The following is a 17922-nucleotide window of genomic DNA, read 5'->3' on the forward strand; positions in this document are numbered from 1 at the left end:
ACTGTTTTAACCCAACACTGGTTAGTAATGGATTTTTTTTTAACTGTGTGCATTCTGCCAGAAAACATAGAATTCTGGCATCATCTGTTTGATTAAAGCAAAAGAATTGTTTAGAGCAATTCTCTTTGGATTGCTATTGCTATAGAAAACTGGATGTATTATTTCTGTTAATGCAGTGACCTAAGTTTTGTGGGAAATTGTATATATTGAGGAACAGTTGTTCCTCTTTGAACATTCAACTATTCAAGTCTTCCAATAGCTGAAAATGAATAAAAATTTAGCACACGCCTTGGAGAAAAGAGGGGAAAAGGATCTCAGAAATAATAGGTGGGAGGTGGAAGTGGGTCCCACAGGCTCTGGCTCTGCAGAGCTCGTGTTGCTGGGTGACCTGATTGTCTGTGAGCCTTTGAATTCATGTGGCTTCACTTCTGGGCACAGAATGGTCTTGTGTGGGAGCTGTGACTGAATTTGTGAAACTGTGGAGGACAGGGAGTTGTTCCAAGTAACACTGTGGCAATTCAGTTGCAGAATGAAGGGAAGTCTGTCTCGGAGGTGATGGAGGGAGAGGATATTGAAGAGGAGGAGGAGTTGGGTCTTGAGAAGACTGATCAGCCAGGTAAGGAAGCTGGGGGAGTCAGGCCTGGGAGGCAGTGAATTTCAGTGATCTTTAAGCTCTGTTGCAGTCCTAACAGCACTGGGATGGCCTGAGACACCAGTCCCAGAGGTGCCAGGGGAACTCCTTTCTTGAGCAGAGAATTGCTCAAAATTATTTGAGAGTGAAATTCAGGCAGCATGCTTTCATTTGGAGATGAAAAACAAATTTCATGTTGATATAGGCAGCTTGTCTATAGACAAATGAATCTATTGAAGCCAAGTGCCTCGGGGTTTGACTAGGAAGCGTTATTTGGCACTTGTATTTTATTCATTTAGAATAGCAATTCTGCTACTCACATTCTTTTTTCCCTTGTTTTCTCTCCTCCCCCCCTCCTCACACATTCAGAAAAGCTAAATGGTGTTGACTTGCTCCAGGACATCAAGGGGGAGATAGAGAATTGTTTAGAGACTGCACAAAGCATGATCTCTGCAGAATGTGAGGCACAAGATGAGTCAGAGCTGAAGGCCAGTGAAGTGTTCATGAATGGAAGTGACTTGAAAAGTCCCAAGGGGTCTCTGTCTGTTTGTGAGCTAAGGGATTCCAGGTGAGTCTGCTGTACTGTGGGAGCACTGAGCTCTCACACAAGAGAGCTCTTGTCTGTGCTTAAATAAATGCAGAGCTGTCTGCAGCACCTTGCTGGCTCTGTGGGGTCTGTGAGCCTTTCTCCAGCCCTGAGGTTTGTGCTGCCAGCTCACAGCCTCACACAGAGCAGGTAGCTCAGCATCATTGTTTAAATGGCACCACGTTAACAGTGCTGCCTTTGCTGAGGAGTGAGACACACAGCCAGCAGCATGGCAATGTTGGTTATAAAAAATGATATTGCCTTGAAGCCTTTTCCATTTAAATGCCTTGCAGTTCTTATTAACAAATCATAAAACAAGAGGGAGGAGGATAACACTGAAAAGGAAGAATAACCTGCACAAAGCTCTAGAACAGTTTCAGTTGTGCTGAAACACCTGATACAATGCAGAAGCCTCCCTTAGTGAGGAATTTAGGTTTTTTACTGTTTAATTTTTTTTAACATAAAGCTTTTTCATCTACTACTGGAAAATTTGTCCTCTGATGCTTGTTCCATTTGCTCATCTAAATGCTAATGATTTAGAAATGACATTGTGAACACTTTTTTAAAGTGATGATAAATTAATGTCATTCCTCCAGTGATGGAATATAAAGACATTTCCATGATTGTCCTAAGAATGAGTGAAAATTGATCCATAATTTGGGTTTAGCTTTTGAATCTGTTTTAAATATTGCTGGTCTTCTGAGATTTAGTTTTGGGTTCAAAAAGTCTAAGCTGGAGAAAAAACGAAAATGCACCCTACAAAAATCAAGACTTAATAATCAAAGCTTTAACTTGTTGCTTTCTTATATCAAATTTCTAGAGGCAGAAACCTTACCTGAGGGCTGTTAGTGTAGTAAAAAATGAGTATATATTGCAGAGTTGTTCTTTCCCATTGGCTCTTGGAGGGGAGATCCTGTGTGGCAGCTGAAGCTTGTCTGGGAATGCCCTGTGGGATATTCAGTGCTTTGCAGAGTATGCAGACTGTTAATTATCTGTCCTGGAATCAATGTAAAGGTTAAACATGTGGAAACTGTAGTACAAGCTTTTTATTTTTCCATTCTCTGTTTTTTGTAGTCATCCTGCAAAAGAAGTGGTTATTGATGACTCGGGGAAGTTGGGTGTTCATGAAGCTGATCATACAATTGGACTTATTCAGAATCTTAATGGGAAATCTGGTTCCTGGACTTTTGAGGAGTTCATTGATGTTGGAGTACATTCCAAGTCAACCAAACTGAGCTCGGACAGCATCTCTGCTGGTAACTGTAATCAAAACTTGAATGATGCTGCTACACTACCTTCTAGTCCCAAATTGGCTTTTGAGGAAGATGGTGCAGTGAATTCATTGACCAAACCTATAGATGCTTCATCAGGTAATCCAAGCTGACTTCCCTGTCTGTCCCTTCCCCTGGCTAGGCAATTCACCTTCTTGCGTTTTGCTCTCCTTGCCTTAACTACAGCTTCTTATTTTCAAGGCACTTTTTCCAGTGTGTAGACTGGAGGGAAGGCTCTTTCTTTAGTGCTTTTAACTTGAATTCTATCAAAAGGAGTCACCAACTGATGCCTTTTTAGGGGCTTGATAAGGCCCAACCTTAAGGCCCTTCCAAAGACACAGCTGAGCCCTTGTGAAGTTCCAAACAGCATTGAAGCTCATGTGTTGTAATTAAGGTTTTTCTAAGACATGTTAAATGGCACATGTTACTTTTGAAGATACAAAATAGTTTAAAAGGTGTCTGATGTAACTCTACACACCAGATCTCTTCACTCCTAGGCATGTTCTGTTTTTGATGCTGACCTGTGTGATCTTACAAGGTCTCTTCAGTCTCTTAGCAGTGTATTAGCTGTCCTCTCTACTTACTGTAGAACAGTCTTTCACTTCACTGAGACAAGTAACACAAACCTGAAGTTCCACATATGGTTGTGTTACATTGTGGGAGGAGTATTAAAGCTGTACACAAAATATTCTGAATTTTCTGAAAGAGGCAGGGCTGCATCTCAAGCCTCATGTGCTTGAGAAGCCAAGCCCTGATGTAGCACAGTGCATAGTGTGCCAGAGAAGCTTCAGGAGGCCAGTTTATGTAAGACTGGACTTCTCTGGTGTTGGAGCCAAACCCCAAAGAGCTGTTTTCACAGGAGATCTCTTTCCATGGGATAAATGACTGTGTGATCAGTTGAAGTGAATGCTAGTGGAAAAACAAGCCTTGCTATCCACATTTCCTTCCAGTGATGTGTAGCACTTTCTTTGATTAAAGTGTAGCACTTTCCTAGACTGAGCTGTTTCCTGAGTCTCCTCTGTCACTCTGCGTCTTGTGAATTTGAGTTCCATGGGCACCCCCTGATGGGGGCTTCCCTTGAGGCCACACCAGACAGGGCCATGGGAATAGAAAAAATTATTGTGGTTCTGCTGTTCACTTTGTCTTGTGAGCAGACTCATTAACTTTTTAGTGAAGGAAGTGTGGCCTTTTAATTTTGAACTTGAAAATTTTTAAATGTAATACAGTTTAAGAATTCTGTACATAACTTTGAGAACTAATGTTCTTGTAAAAAGAAAGAAAAGCTACTGTGCTGGTTTTAGACTGTAAGTGACCACGTGGTTCTGTGCTCACTCCTGGATGTAGACTGACAGTGATGATGGATGCATGTGGCATACACACAGTTATGATGGTTAAATGTTTTCTTTTCTTTGCTCTTTGGACAGAACTGTGAACACTAGAGACCTGGAAATAATCTGATTGCACTTCAGTAATCCAGTGTTTTCTCAAGTACCGAAGGCCTTGTTTTGAAAAGCTGCTTGTTTACCTTTATCCATCTTCAAGTTTGCAAAAAACAACAGGGGAGGGATGACAAACTTCTAATTTGCACCTTGAAACATTTCAGGGAAACTGTTGTGCTAATGTTCTTTTTTTGTTCGTTTAGCTAATTGTTAGATAAAGTTTCCAAGTTCAAGTATTCCTCGTTTCCCCTTTGCAGACTTTACAGTAACCTGATTGAGTCTTTTTTTATTATTATTTTCATATCAGTATCATGTAGAACATGCCACTGGAGGCTCCTCACTTAGCTGCAGATTTTGCATATTTCTAAAATGATCTTGATGAAATAAAAGACTCACTCAGTGTATGTTAAAGCTGAACTCCCTTTTTAATGTCTAGAAATATGTTGTTGCTTGTTGGTTCATGTGCTATTTAAAAATGCAAAATTGAGTATCTTCAATTTTGAATGGAGAAGAAAAATCCCTTATTATCTAATGTGAAAATATTGGCAGTTTCAAAATGCAAGTGTTGTACCATCACTAATATGTTTTAATCTATTGGCAAACATCAAAACATTTTTCAGCATGTGCTCTAATACATTACAAAAATGTTGAGTCCCTAGATTTGTCTGTTGGTGCAGTTTAAGGTGTTAGGCTTTTAAAAAATTTTTTCCTTTTGAATTACTTATTTATCTACACTTATGGAAGTATTATTTTATTGTGTACATAACAGTATTAGACCATTGAAGTCATGTTTTGTTCATGTTATTCCAAGTGTTCCAGTTCCAACTCTATAACAGTGGCTGCAAACTGCATATATATTTCCCTTCCCCTAAAGCCTGCATTAAATAATCTATTTAACCTGAATTTGCCTGCTTTTTTCAGCATGAAGAGTTTAACGAAGCATCTTCTGAAAATTGCTACTAAAAGTAATAATGCAGCCTTGTTGTCTCCTGTAACAGATAGACTGGATAGGTCATTACTTTAAAAGTAGCTGTCTCAAAACCTGCTGCAAGCCACTGGCTGCTCCCTCAGTGGCAGTGGTGCAGCCCGGCAGCAGCTGTGTGTGCAGTGGGAGTGCTGGAACCACAGCTGTGCTTCCCTCGACTCCTCAGCTGCAACAGGAGCCCTCAGCCTTCTCCCTCTTGCTGTTCAGAGATCCTGTAGAACTGTTTTAGACTTTAGAGCAGTGCCTTAGGTGAAAGGAGAACTGTATTTTTGTATGATAGCTGTTTGTTCTGGCAGAGACAATCATTCTAACAAAGATGCCGATATTTTTCTGTGCTGAGATTTGTTGGCTGGCCTGATCCAGCCCTGTGTAAATACGTGTGCACAGTTAAATAAACTTTGCAGTTGAACAATGCTTTATTTCTGTAATGTTAAATGTGACCTTACTAGGCCTCTCCACCCCTTGCCATGCTGACCTGCCTTGGGATATGCACTCTGGTGCTGCTCTAACTGCTCCAGATTGCCACACTAGCAGCCTGTGTGGTTGGGAGGGGATTTGCACTAACACCCTCAGCTCTTGCTGTGTTTGTCCGTGCTCATGGTGTGTTCTGAACTGAGGGATTCTTTAACCTGCTTTTCCCTGCCAGCCTTTGCCTTTCCCCTGCAGCAGCAGCATCTCTGTGTTGTGAGGGCGAGTCCAGCAGTGGAGCAGCGCTGCCTTTTCATTTTTCTTGCAAGGGTTCTTTATCAGTTGTTGAAAGGGAATGGCTGGAGCAGATCCAGTTGATAAAGTATTTCACTACTGTGGAAAAAAACTTCCTTAAACCAGCATTCAGGTTGCTGAAGCATGGTGGATCTGTGCATGAACAGTGGCTGTACATATGCTCTCCAAAGGGCTTTTTCACACAGGCTGTTTCTGGCAGATGGTCCAGTATCAGTTATATATTAAAAAAATTAATTAGTTTATGGAAATTGTTGCTTTAGTCCTCAGATACTTAAGGGTGCAATGACAGCACAGCTGACTCTTACTTAGCCAGTATCAATGTAGTAGACTTGGTTTCAGTAGCTCAGCCCTAAGACATGTCAATCATATAAGATGTTAAAATGAAAAACAAATAATTTCCAGACTTTGGATTCCAAGCAGGCACTAGTCTCACTTTTATTCAGTCACTAAACATACACTGACATGATAGGAGAGCTAGCCTTGTATGAGCTATTTTTAAGGCACTTGTAAATGCATGTGCATGTTGTAGGTGAAAGATTTACTACTTGTTAATGGATTAATAATTATACATAGACAGCCTTGTTTAAACAATGATATAAAAAAAGCTGATGAGGAAAACTTGCAGGCAAACCACACAGAAATCAAGACTAAAACAAGTTTATGGAAACTTAACTCAGCTAAATGTCACTGCCAAAACATTGTTATCTGTAAGATGAAGCCATTCCTTACGTGTGCTGCAATGTGGTGTTGTAGAGTAAGCTAAGGTATTTATTACTTATTAATGGTGCAGTGTTTGTTGTGTATTTGTACTTGTAGAAGCATAATAATGGATCCCTCTGATCCCACATGCAATCTTTGCATCTCTTTGTTGGAGGTGTATGCCTTGTCAAACCCACTTCAGTTAAGTGCCAAGCTTAATCATATACCAGATAAGTTTAAAACTAGATTTGTTTTACTTTAAGCCACACACAGGTGATGCAGTGTGTGGATCTCTAAATCTAACAGCATTTCAAGCCTTTATACTAGGAGCTACTTGGAAACAAGGTTAGATTTTTGCAAGGCTACATGCTTTTGTACTGCGAGAGCTTCAAAAGTCAAACCCAGTATATTGAGGCTAATTTAGTTCTTACACTAAAATGGAAAAAGTTAAAACTCTCAACATGCAAAAACCTGCTCTTTTACCAGGGCTGTTTGGGAAAGCAGGGCTTTAAATCCATCTTACATCTGCTCATTTACAGTCGTTTGGGGCACTCAGCACAATAAATTTTTCCATTATGGCAAACAAAGCGCTTGTTGGCCAGCCCACGGGCACACTTTGTGCATTTGAAACAGTAATCGTGCCAGGACTCATCTTCATAGTTAACCACACTGGTTCCTCTTCCAAATCCTGCTAGGAGAGAACACAATTATAGGACGGCGATAGTAGCGCTGCCTTGGCCGGGCTGTCCCCACAACCAGCCCTGCCTGGTGCTGCCCCCCCAGAGCTGCCCTGGGCTTGCAGGCCACAAGGGCTGCCTGAAACACCCATGTGGCAACTGAGCCACGGTTTTGTTGCATCTTGTGATGTTTCTTGAATAAGAAACACAAGCATAAGGCTTGCATGGCTTGTTTCTGCAATAAGCTTTTTCCCTTGGCTCCTTTCTCCAGCAGTCAAGGAGAGATGTGGAGCAAGGACAGGTTGGGATAAACACTTGTGGGCTCTAAAATGCAGGATGGAATGTGAGCCTCGTGGGACTGGCAGGACAGTGCCCACATTTCAGAGCTGAGCTTTGTCATCCAGTGAGTTTTAAGTGTAAAATATATCAGAAGGGCTACAAACGTCCCTTTGGGACAGTAAAACATCAATCATTTTAGACTTAAGGGTCCCAGTCTAAGATATGGGTGGGAATAGTTCTGGTTGGGGGAGTTTTGAAGGAGGTAAATTTGAGACATGCAGAGGCTGAAGAGCTCAGTTACCAGCTCAGCCTCCATCCAGCACAAGCACGTGGCTCACAGTCAGATCACATGTAAAATGCTGGGATTGGGCTTGGGTTACCAGAGCTGCTTCTGATGTTACCCCTCCCTGGGCTCCCTGTCTTTGGGGGATCACTGTCCTGACCTTCAGCACCCACTGCCCTGGAGCTGCATTTAAGCCAACATACCTGTAATAGGATTCTTGCATCCAGCACACTTCTTGGCAACACACTCCTTGTAGCACTCAACGCAGTAAAACTGATCCTCCACAGCTGTGAAGCGCTTCCCTCCCAGTTGCTTCTTGCAGTTGGAGCAAATGAAACACTCGGAATGCCAAGGCTGTTCCTGGTAAGTGAGGCCTCCAGAAGTGATGGGCTGGGAGAGAAGGAGCAGAGATGTGGTTTAGAATCAGCAGCGGACAAGAGAGGTGACACATGCAAGGGGTGTAGGGTAGGAAAGCTTTGTCATGGAGAGGATCTTTGCAAAGTTTGCATCAAAACTTAATTGAACAGTGCACTTGAGTCCCTCTAACCTGAAATCCCACATACCTGGCGCTGTCCTAATACTTTTACCTGCAGTAACTGAAATTCCACACTAACCAATTGCAGAAGTTGTAAAACAGCTACTGTTTCACTTCTTGAATGTTCAGTACCACTACAGAGCTTAAACTACCCCAAGGCAAGTGCAAGACTGGTATCACCTGGTTTCTGCAGTGTTGCCATCAGCTAACCCAACCACCCCTGCCCAGATCCTGTACTGCACAGGAAACATCAGCATTGGTACAGCTTCAGCATGATCTACCTGCTGGTTCACCCTCCCAGCTCCCAAAAGGCACATGAGGGCTGGTTCTGGTAGCTACCTCTGCAGAGGGGAAGGACTTACATTCTTGCACTTAGCACAGGTCTTGGCAAACTTGTGCTCATGGCAGGAGACACAGTAGAAGTCATCACCCTTGGGGAAGAAGCTCCCAGATCCAATCACTTGCTTGCACTGGCTGCAGGTGAAGCAATCCTTGTGCCAGACCATCTTCTTGTACTCAACGTTTTGGTCGCCTACAACAGATAAAAATAACTTGTCCTGTGAGATTTCAGGCTTGTGGCAAACCCTTCCCCCTGTGCAGTGTAACATCTGAGGGCAAGACCTGTCCATAGCTATGCCCAGGATTCCAGGAATGCAGACTAGGGATGAGCTGGTAATTTCTGTATCTGATTCTAGCCAGGGCTTGCTAGATTTTCTTAAAATAGTTATCAGCTGCCTGAGCCTTTTAGAACCTTGATTTACTGAGCAAAGCTTTGGGTAGAAATAGTTTAAGACTGACATGAGGGTTAATTATCCACATGAGGGCTAATGGCAAAGCAGCCTTTCAGCACTTGAATAAAATGGACAGGTGAAAGCAACAATCAAAATTTACTATTCTGAGGTGCTCCAGCCTTCCACTGTGTTGCCCAAACCCCTAACTGCAGCCTCCACATATAAATATGATAAACCCCCTTGATAAACCCCCCTGGTTATGCCCTGGAGCAGAACATGGCCCTCAGACCCATCACTGGCACAGTACCTGCAATAATGGGCTTGAAGCAGCCCTTACACCTGGGTGCATCCTCAGCAGCAGTGCAGTTGCTGCACCAGACCTTGTTGTTCTCCCTCAGCATGAAGGGTTCATTGACCAGGGACGTGTAGCACTTGAAGCAGCGGAAGCAGCTGTCGTGCCAGTAGCGGTTCTTGAAATGCAGCTCCTGCAATGAACAGAAAGGGAGGGAGGGAGGGATGGAGTGAGAAGCTTTTCTCTCCCCCTGAGCAGCCCTAAAGCCAAGCTCCTGTCTCACCGGCCTGGACAGATTTGTTGTTCATAAGTTTGTCTGACTCAGTGGGTAGGGCTACAGCTCCTCTTCAAGCACTTAAAGGAAGGACATTTAACCAAACTCACTGACACAATCACATTCACTTTGAACTTTCAGGGGGGCAGAAGACACTTCAAACCAACAGCTTGGAGATTTGAGGTTCTGCAAGTTCTCGTGTTCTTACATTCCCTCTAGTTCAGGTGTACATTATTATTGCCATAAACATTTATCTGGCTCTGAAGATACAGGCTAATGACTTCAAATAACATCATATTTCCATACATAAGCAACAAACCAATTTCCAGTTTTCGTGGAGATTAAAACAGTTGCAGCCACCAGGCTTGCAGATATTTGCAGTTTGTATTTCTTCATGTCCTGCCTGGTATTAGAGTGTTGATCATCAGAGATACTATTATAAATTAATACAAGGTAAAAAACCCAGCAGAGCCATCTTGCCATCCAACTGCTCTCAAAATATATATACAGAAAGAAATCTTGATTTCCATCATGAAGCAAAAAGCATCTGACAAAAATCAGACCTCAGTGCTTTGCCTGGAAGATGAGTTTTGCAGGCCTGCTCCCTGCAGCTCTTTCCAGGGCAATTCAGCATTTGCAGCAGGTCATGTTGCTGGATCTAGACCCTGGAATAAGATCCTGTGCCCAAGCAGCCCACCATGAGCACCCATGTGCACACCCCAGCACTGCTCTTTGTCTGATGAGCACACAGCTGGCAGCCAGAGGACTCCTAAGAGCTGTTTAGAGCCTGACCAGAGCAAACAGGAGGGTGACCAGCCTCTGCCTCTCCTCCTCACCCACCGAGGAGCTCAGCACTGACCTTGGAGTCGGCCCCGATGGGTTTCTTGCACTCGATGCAGGTGTTGGCGCAGAACTTGTCGAAGCACTTGACGCAGCAGTGCCGCCCCTCCTTCTGCACGTACTTCTTGCCCTGCAGGGGGTCCCGGCAGTAGTGGCAGTCGAAGCGCTCCGACATGGTGCCCACGGTGTAGCTGCCAGGCCCTGCAAGAGCACAGCCATGGAGGGACAGCCCTGAGGCCCTGACTGAAACACTCAGACATGGTGCCCACGGTGTAGCTGCCAGGCCCTACAAGAGCACAGCCATGAAGGGACAGCACTGGGGCCCTGACTGAAGTGCATGGTGCCCATGGTGTAGCTGCCAGGACCTACAAGAGCACAGCCATGAAGGGACAGCCCTGAGGCCCTGACTGAAGAGCTCTGACATGGTGCCCATGGTGTAGCTGCCAGGCCCCGCAAGAGCACAGCCATGGAGGGACAGCACTGGGGCCCTGACTGAAGAGCTCTGACATGGTGCCCATGGTGTAGCTGCCAGGCCCCGCAAGAGCACAGCCATGGAGGGACAGCACTGGGGCCCTGACTGAAACACTCAGACATGGTGCCCACGGTGTAGCTGCCAGGCCCTGCAGGAGCACAGCCATGGAGGGACAGCCCTGAGGCCCTGACTGAAGAGCTCTGACATGGTGCCCATGGTGTAGCTGCCAGGCCCTGCAAGAGCACAGCCACGAGGGGACAGTGCTGAGGCCCTGGCAGCTGCTCCAGCCTCCTGGGGCTGTGCGGATCAGTCGGAGGAACGTGGCTCAGGAATGAGCATGTAGTGAGTTCTTGATAGGTAAAGGAGCTCCAATTGAGGAGAGCAGAATCCCAAACCAGACTTTTCCCCATCCCTTTGGTAAGTGGAAGGATGCTAGGCTGGTTTATTTACATGCTGCACATCAAGCAAGGGTAATGACACCTGATCACTCCCTGGGAGTCCCTTAGTTCATTACTGCAGGCCTCAGTGAGGGCCTGGCTGAGGCACCTCATCACTTGTGTGCAGAAATCACCAGCAAACATGAGCACAGTGGAATTGTTTCCATGTTTTCAGCCTGAGCCCACAGCCAGCTGCAGCCCTCCAAGGCCTTTTGTGCTGGATAGTTGTGCAGCTTCCAGCTGCCTCTTTTCACCAGGCTTTCACATATAAAATCATAAGGGAAAAAAAAAAAGAAAAAAAAAAGAAAAAAACCCAAGAAAAACGTCTGCCTCCATGGAGAGATATTTTTCAGTTCACACCATCAAGGCTCTGCCAAGGTCTGATGTTCCACCACGGCCAGGGCGCTGTCAGCAGGTGTGGGGAATCATGACTGGAGGATTTTCCACTTTGGCTCACAATTTCTCCCCAGACTCCCCTCCCTTCCTGCACTCCCAGTCTCCTGCTAATGGCTCCCTCCATTTCATGTACCCTTCCTCAGCAAAAGCCACTAACACTCTTGCAAGGAGCTACAAGGGCTCTGTCAGGATTCAGAGAATCCTGGACTGGTTTGGGTTTGAAGGAGCCTTAACGATCATCTTGTTTCAAGCCCTCTGCTAAGGGCAGGAGTGCCAGCCACTACATCAGGTTGCTTAAAGCCCAATCCAACCTGGCCTGGAGCACTTCCAGGGAGAGAATACAAGAGTTACAGAAGCCCATGGAGTCCCATAGAGGCAGTTCCATCCCTGCCCCTGGTGCCCCCAGAGCCCCAGCACTGCAGAGCCCATTTCCCTGCACAACCAACACACAGGGACACAACCTTGAACCTTCTGCATCATCACCAACCCAATGGGAAATGTGGCTGTGGTCTGGCAGCAGGGACAGCCAACAGGAAATGTCCTCTCTTCCTGACCGAGGAAGGGAGGGGAAGGACAGAGTCAGGCCACACAAACTGCTGCTGCCTCCATCACGCGGCCTCACCTTGGACCACCCCACCCAGCCCTGGGGCTACCCTGGAACCTGTTCCTCACAGAGCTCAGGGGAACAACAGTGCCCATTCCAGCTGTGCTGCTCCCAGCCCAGCACAATGTGCCTTTATACACCAAACCTGTAGGGGTTCTGGGGTGCAGAAAGGGTGTGTCACCCCTCACAACAAGGCAGGGTCAGTGGGACCCTGCTGGTCTCACCCTTGGCTGCAGGATGCTCTTGGTGTGCCCTGTTAAGGCCTAAGGCTCACAGGATTTTCATGGACACTTGCCCACCCCAGTAACTCCAGATGTACCATCAGCTACAAGGCCCAGCCTCACCAGAGCCCTGCAGCACACCAGGAACAGCCCAACCCCGCTGGGTACAAAGCCAGAGGAGTTGTACATGAACACTTTGCCATCACAGCAGAGCATCTGCCTCATCTGGGCCCGGGAAGAGTGGGACTCACATTGTTCTTTGCAGGCTTTAAAATCCAAGAGTCTTCACACTATCTCCTCTTTGTCACCTTCTCAATAACACAGGGCCTGAACAAACTGAAGGATTTATATTTCAGAGAGCAGGACAGAGAGCCCTAAAGAGAAGTTTCACATAGGGAGGCTGCAGCAGAGGCAGAGGCTCTGTTCACGCCCTATTCCTGCCCCTAAAACTGACAGAGGCAGCCTGGAGACCAAGCTGGTAGGAATTGTACTTTGTGGAGGGGCCAAGGTCTGGAAATAATCCCTTGGCAAGGCCAGGGGATGTCATGTCCTGCTGACAACTACACCAAGGGCCTTTGAGGTACCTGTTCAAGCAAATGAAACAGATAAACAGCTGGGAAACATGGAAACTATTGAGCCACCACCAGCTCTGCAGAGCTCTTGCAAGTAGGTGGGTTTTATTTGGAAGAAATGCAATTGCAGAACCCAGGGCAAATGGTATTGAAATGTCCCTGATCTCAGGTTTAGGGTTGCTTTCAGCCTGAACAATAATCTTGAAAGCATGGCTCAGGGAGCAGCACAGCCCCGTGTTCCCATGTAACACATCACCTGTTAATGTGAGACACATTTATCACAGAAGCTCTGCAGCTCCGCAGGCAAATTAACACCAGGCTGGAGCCCCCAGACTGGGCTGTGCCAGCAGCTTCTGCTTCAGCCTTGTGCCATCTCACACAGCAGGAAGTCCCTCTGGTACACAGGCAGGGGCATGAATTTGCTTCCAGCTTTTCCAGAGACTTCCTGCCCTCAGCAGGATCATCCCTGAACTCCTGATCTGGAGCCAGGAGAGGCACCTCTGTCCCCTTGCCTGCAGTGAAGATGCAGGGTCCCATTGCCCCTGCAAACGTGCTGGGTGCTGGTGGGCTCTGCTCACCTGTGCCATGTCCAGAGCCCACAGCAGCCACAGGAGCAGGACCAGCCCACCCAGGGTAGGGTGCACAGAGCCCTGGAAGCCACCAGTGTATGCAACGTGGAGCTCCAGGCCAGCAGCAGCTGTGCTGGGACCACCAGATTATTTTCCCCAAATGGAGCAAACATCTGTGGACACTTCAGAGCTCAGCTTCATTTAGTGTCCTACAGCTGGTTTCCTCAGCAGTCCTGTCCCCTCTCATGGAAGGTAAACAGAGCAGATATTTCTTGTGCTTTGTATAAAAATAAATGTATTTCTAAAGCCTGCTTGGCAGCAGGTCATGGGTTTGGAGTTATTTATCTCCTAAATAACCTGTTCACCCTCCAGCTGCACCAGGTCCCCACAGTACAACTTTCCAGAGCTTCCAGGTATATTAACCCTGGCCTGTCTTTACTGTCCGAAAAGTAGGCAAGTTATGAAACTGGGGGTACACTGGGGGTACATGGAAAAATCATCACTTCCTTGGGTCTTTATTCAGTGCCCTCATCATCCCTTCCCATCCAGCAGATGCTGAGCACAGAGTAGGGATCCACACCAGGGGTACAACAGTGCTACAGCAACCCAAAACCAGAGAAATCACTCACCAAACCACCACTAAAACCCAGAGCACTGAACCTCTGTGCTTCTTTTCACATTGCTGTGCTGAAAATGAGAGCAGTACATGCAGCTGTTTTAGCTGGGAAGTCACTTGAGCAAGAGTTTCTGTGGCTGTACCTTTACACCAGACTATGGGATCTCTGAGGTGACAGCCTGGTCTCTTTTTTGGCCCCAGGAGAATCTCAAACCCTGAGGACATGCACTGATCCAAACCCCATGCCAGCCTGACACTGAGGCCATAGAATGGGATTTAGAAAGCAGAGGAAGAGCATGGACAGGCTGGAACTACTTCCCCTCCCAGGCATGTGCAGAGGATTGTTCTGCTGGAGAGAAGCAGGCGAAAACAGCAAGCACAGGCAGCTGGGGGGAGGGGGAAACGCAGAATGTGCCCATCCTTAAATAGCCTAGAGGACCCTCAATAAGATGGAGAAAATGCAGCCATACTTCCAGAAATGAATCTTGCTCTAAGCAAGGGATCCCAGTCCCACCAGCCCTGGCAGGGGGCTCTCTAAATGTAGCTCCCTGATGGATTTGGCTACAGCTGGAGGGCAGAAGGCCAGGCCAGTGGCCTTCTCAGATAGCAGGGTATTTGGCACAAAGACCCACTGGAATACAACCCTAACATTTACCTGACCACAGAAGTGCCAGTTTGCCACTTGTCCCCTGAAAGCATCTTCTACTCCACAAAAACAGCCCTTGGACAGCCACACCTTCAATCCTTCAGAGACCTCAAACACTTGGGCCCCAGAGGCTTCCAAGGGCCACCAACACCAAGCAGACACTGAGGGTCAGGGCCACCTCTGCACCCTGCAGTATGGCCAGCTTTGGGATGGAAAGGGTACAGACCTAAGCACTGCCACCCCACAAAAACTGCTGCACCCACACAACCACTGTCTCCTGCTGGGCTCCTGCATCACCCTGGGCTGGTTCATCCCAGTTCAGCCAAAGCAGCATCACAGTGGTTTGCACAATAAATGGAACCAAAGCACTCAGGGAAGGAAGCTGAAGCACGGCTGATAAGCAAAGCACTTAGCACAGGCTATGTGTTAATGTCTCTGGGGAATATGTTTAAATGTGATAAACCACCAAGGAAGAACTTGAAGTGTAGTCTCTAAACACAACCAGAGAGACTGTACTGACACTTTACAGATTATTCTGCCACTTAAGAAAGAAGATGAGGTTGGAGTTGTTAATCCTCTGCCCTACACACAGTTGCATATGGAAGAAAAAGAGCTTTTTGATTCTACATTAGTTTTATTTTTTCTCAGCAGACTGAGCACACAGCCCCACTCTGCCAGGCACTGGCTACACCTGCCTGTTTCAGATCAGTGCTGGCAGCCCTGCTCTGTCACCTGAGTTACTATTCTCAGCATTCCTCTGTGCAAGGTCGCATGGTTTGCTATAAATACCTGGGAAACCCTTAAAAGAAGGGTCCTGTTAATCCCAAATGCAAAGTGACACTCAGGACTGCACTGGCGCAATGCCCTGGGCAACAAACATTTGCAAAGCCCAAGAAAAGAAAGAGAAGAAATCTCTTGTAAGTCCTTTTTGCTGGGAGGGCTGAAAATACCAGAGCTGTGTTCTCTCAGTGCCAGGCTGGGGCACGTGCAAGTCTCATACTCTATAATTCAAAAATTAATCTGTTGATAAAAGGAAAGCTTCTTTATTTAGAGCAAGAACAGCTCCAAGTTCCTCAGGCACTTGCCAAAAACATTCCCTACGGTCCTATTGCCACCATGTGTGAGCACATCCCAGTCATTACTAAATCCTCACAGTTCCCCAGGGAAGCAGGGACGTGCCATTTATTAAAAGTCACTGGCCCAGCCCTGCAAACACTTTCCCCAGGGATTGCCTTGGCACTCAGTGCAGAGCTCAGTGAGGGCTAACAAGGCACCACCGCCTAAGTAAGGCTGAGCATTTCAGGCAGAGTTTAAGCAACAAAGCCCAAACCTTTCAAAACAAAACAAATCCTGGTCAGTAACTAGCTGTGTGGCTGCATTAAGTTTTGTCCTTTGAGACTCGTCTGTTGTGTTCCCAGCTAAGCACTGCTCTGCCTCACTTCAGCAGCTGGATGCCCTTCTCACACCCAGGTGCTCCCAGGTGCCAAAATGAGAGTTCCTCCTGCTCTGGAGAGTCCAGCCCCTTCCTGAGCACCCCACAGCTGCCCTGAGGTTCCCAGTGGTCTGCAGGATCAGATACTGTGCTGTGACTGTTTGGCAGCAGCAGTCCAACCTCATCATCTGCTCAGAACACCCTGCAGCATTTTATATCACAGCACAGCATCAAGTCTGTGAGTTCTTGCTTCAGGGGACATCCCCTGAGGAAGATGAGAAAGAAAAAATAACATAGCTGGGAGTGTAATGGAAGGATGCTACAGCATTGGTCAGTCTTGTGGGCTGAAGTTAAACATCTCACATCAAGTGATGCCACAGAAGTCAGATTTTACTCACAGTGGTGCCCTGTATAACACGTATGTGCATCCCACCAGCAAATCCCGAGCAGTTACGTGCTGTGCAAGCAGCCTCAGGTGTGTGGGAAGGTGAGCAGGGAGCTGAGCAGCAAAGTGTGCCTGTTCTGCCCAGCTTTGAGGAGTCTCTCTGCTCCCAAGTCTCAGGAGCACCCCTGGCTCCTGGTGTGCAGCAGTTGAGTTTGGTGCCACAGGAGCTGTGCCCACCCTGTCCCCAGCACATCCACCCTCCGGGCTGTGTCTCACCAAGAGACACAATGGCACTGCCTCTGTGCTTAGAGCTGTGAATGCACCCTGGATATGCACAAAAACAGCTGCTAAGAGATAGGCTTTTGAAATTCCCAAAGAGCTTCTGATTGTCTTCAGCTGCAGGGCTAGAGGAATGAGTCAGGGTGGGAAGACACCCATCCTGACATGTAAAATATGATCTCAAGATTCCTGTCAGTGTTAATGGAAAAATTAACATTTCCTATCACTGGTAAGGGTCAGCCCATCTGAACTAAAAGATAAACAGAGAAGAGGGACTAACCACAAACTTGCAACCAGAGCAGAGCAAACCATCTGGGTTTACACTCTGGTCTCCCCTCTGCCACTGCAATAAGTTTGCTGCAAGGAGAATTGTCCCCCATTTTCACCACGTCTTGCTCAAATATCAGCTGAGCCCCAGCCTTCCCACAGCAGCAGATACAAAAACATTTAAAATCCAATGCATTTTACAAAACAAACGTGGCCACCACCAGCACTGTGCTCCAGCACCAGCCTCCCACTCTTATCAGCCCATTTGGCATCAGGAGTTACATCTGCAGACTGCTGAGGTTTCAGTCTGCTTTCAAAGTTATTTCTCTGCACAGGAGTCTTTTAGCAAGACCTTCCTCCCCATTCACCAGGTGTACTCCCCCAGCCCCTGGCAGCACAGCCACTTTACCTGTGTGCCTGTGGAAAGCCATGGTCAGCAGCCCAAAGTCACCAGCAGCCCCTCAGGTAATGGAGTTCACAAGCTGATAAGGAGCTGCCCCATTTGATAACATATATTTAAATGGAGGCTATTAATATGGACAGGACTCCTACCAGATGTCCACTCCCCTCCCCAGAGATCTCAACCTTAATCCCCCTTGGAAATTCTTACCATTTTAGGTGATCTGAGGGAGAAGAATAGGATCCTGAGACCTCTAGGTCTCTGCAGGCAACAGACAAATACCTGCCCAGCTACTCAGCACCCAAATTAGTCCCAAAGGCAGAATGAACTCATGAACTTGACCCCATGCTGGTACTATTTGGCCTTGGCTTTAGAGTGAGA

At 46.7% G+C, this 17922-nt stretch overlaps 2 protein-coding genes across 12 annotated transcripts in view; one reads left to right on the top strand and one right to left on the bottom strand.

The window, feature by feature from the left end:
• MAP7D3 (MAP7 domain containing 3) overlaps window positions 1-5326 on the top strand; it is a 42601-nt gene extending 37275 nt beyond the window's left edge. For 9 of the 10 annotated variants that reach the window (XM_058032465.1, XM_058032470.1, XM_058032466.1 and 6 more), the window contains 3 exons: window positions 523-616; window positions 1001-1199; window positions 2292-5326. In XM_058032465.1, coding sequence (XP_057888448.1) covers window positions 523-616; window positions 1001-1199; window positions 2292-2601 — 603 coding nt within the window. In that variant the 3' untranslated portion in view covers window positions 2602-5326. The remainder of the gene's footprint in view (window positions 1-522; window positions 617-1000; window positions 1200-2291) is intronic. The other variant, XM_058032467.1, reaches the window with a different exon arrangement.
• Window positions 5327-6045: 719 nt separating this feature from the next.
• Window positions 6046-17922, bottom strand: part of FHL1 (four and a half LIM domains 1) — a 29424-nt gene continuing 17547 nt past the window's right edge. The window contains exons 2-6 of one of the 2 annotated variants that reach the window (XM_058032609.1): window positions 10265-10446; window positions 9147-9324; window positions 8471-8640; window positions 7777-7963; window positions 6046-7022 (exon numbers count right to left, since the gene is read on the bottom strand). In XM_058032609.1, coding sequence (XP_057888592.1) covers window positions 6868-7022; window positions 7777-7963; window positions 8471-8640; window positions 9147-9324; window positions 10265-10420 — 846 coding nt within the window. In that variant the 5' untranslated portion in view covers window positions 10421-10446 and the 3' untranslated portion in view covers window positions 6046-6867. Of the gene's footprint in view, window positions 7026-7776; window positions 7964-8470; window positions 8641-9146; window positions 9325-10264; window positions 10447-17922 lie in introns of both variants that reach the window. The other variant, XM_058032608.1, reaches the window with a different exon arrangement.

This window comes from Melospiza georgiana, chromosome 12, assembly GCF_028018845.1.
Source record: "Melospiza georgiana isolate bMelGeo1 chromosome 12, bMelGeo1.pri, whole genome shotgun sequence".
In the NCBI taxonomy this organism is placed as follows: domain Eukaryota; kingdom Metazoa; phylum Chordata; class Aves; order Passeriformes; family Passerellidae; genus Melospiza; species Melospiza georgiana.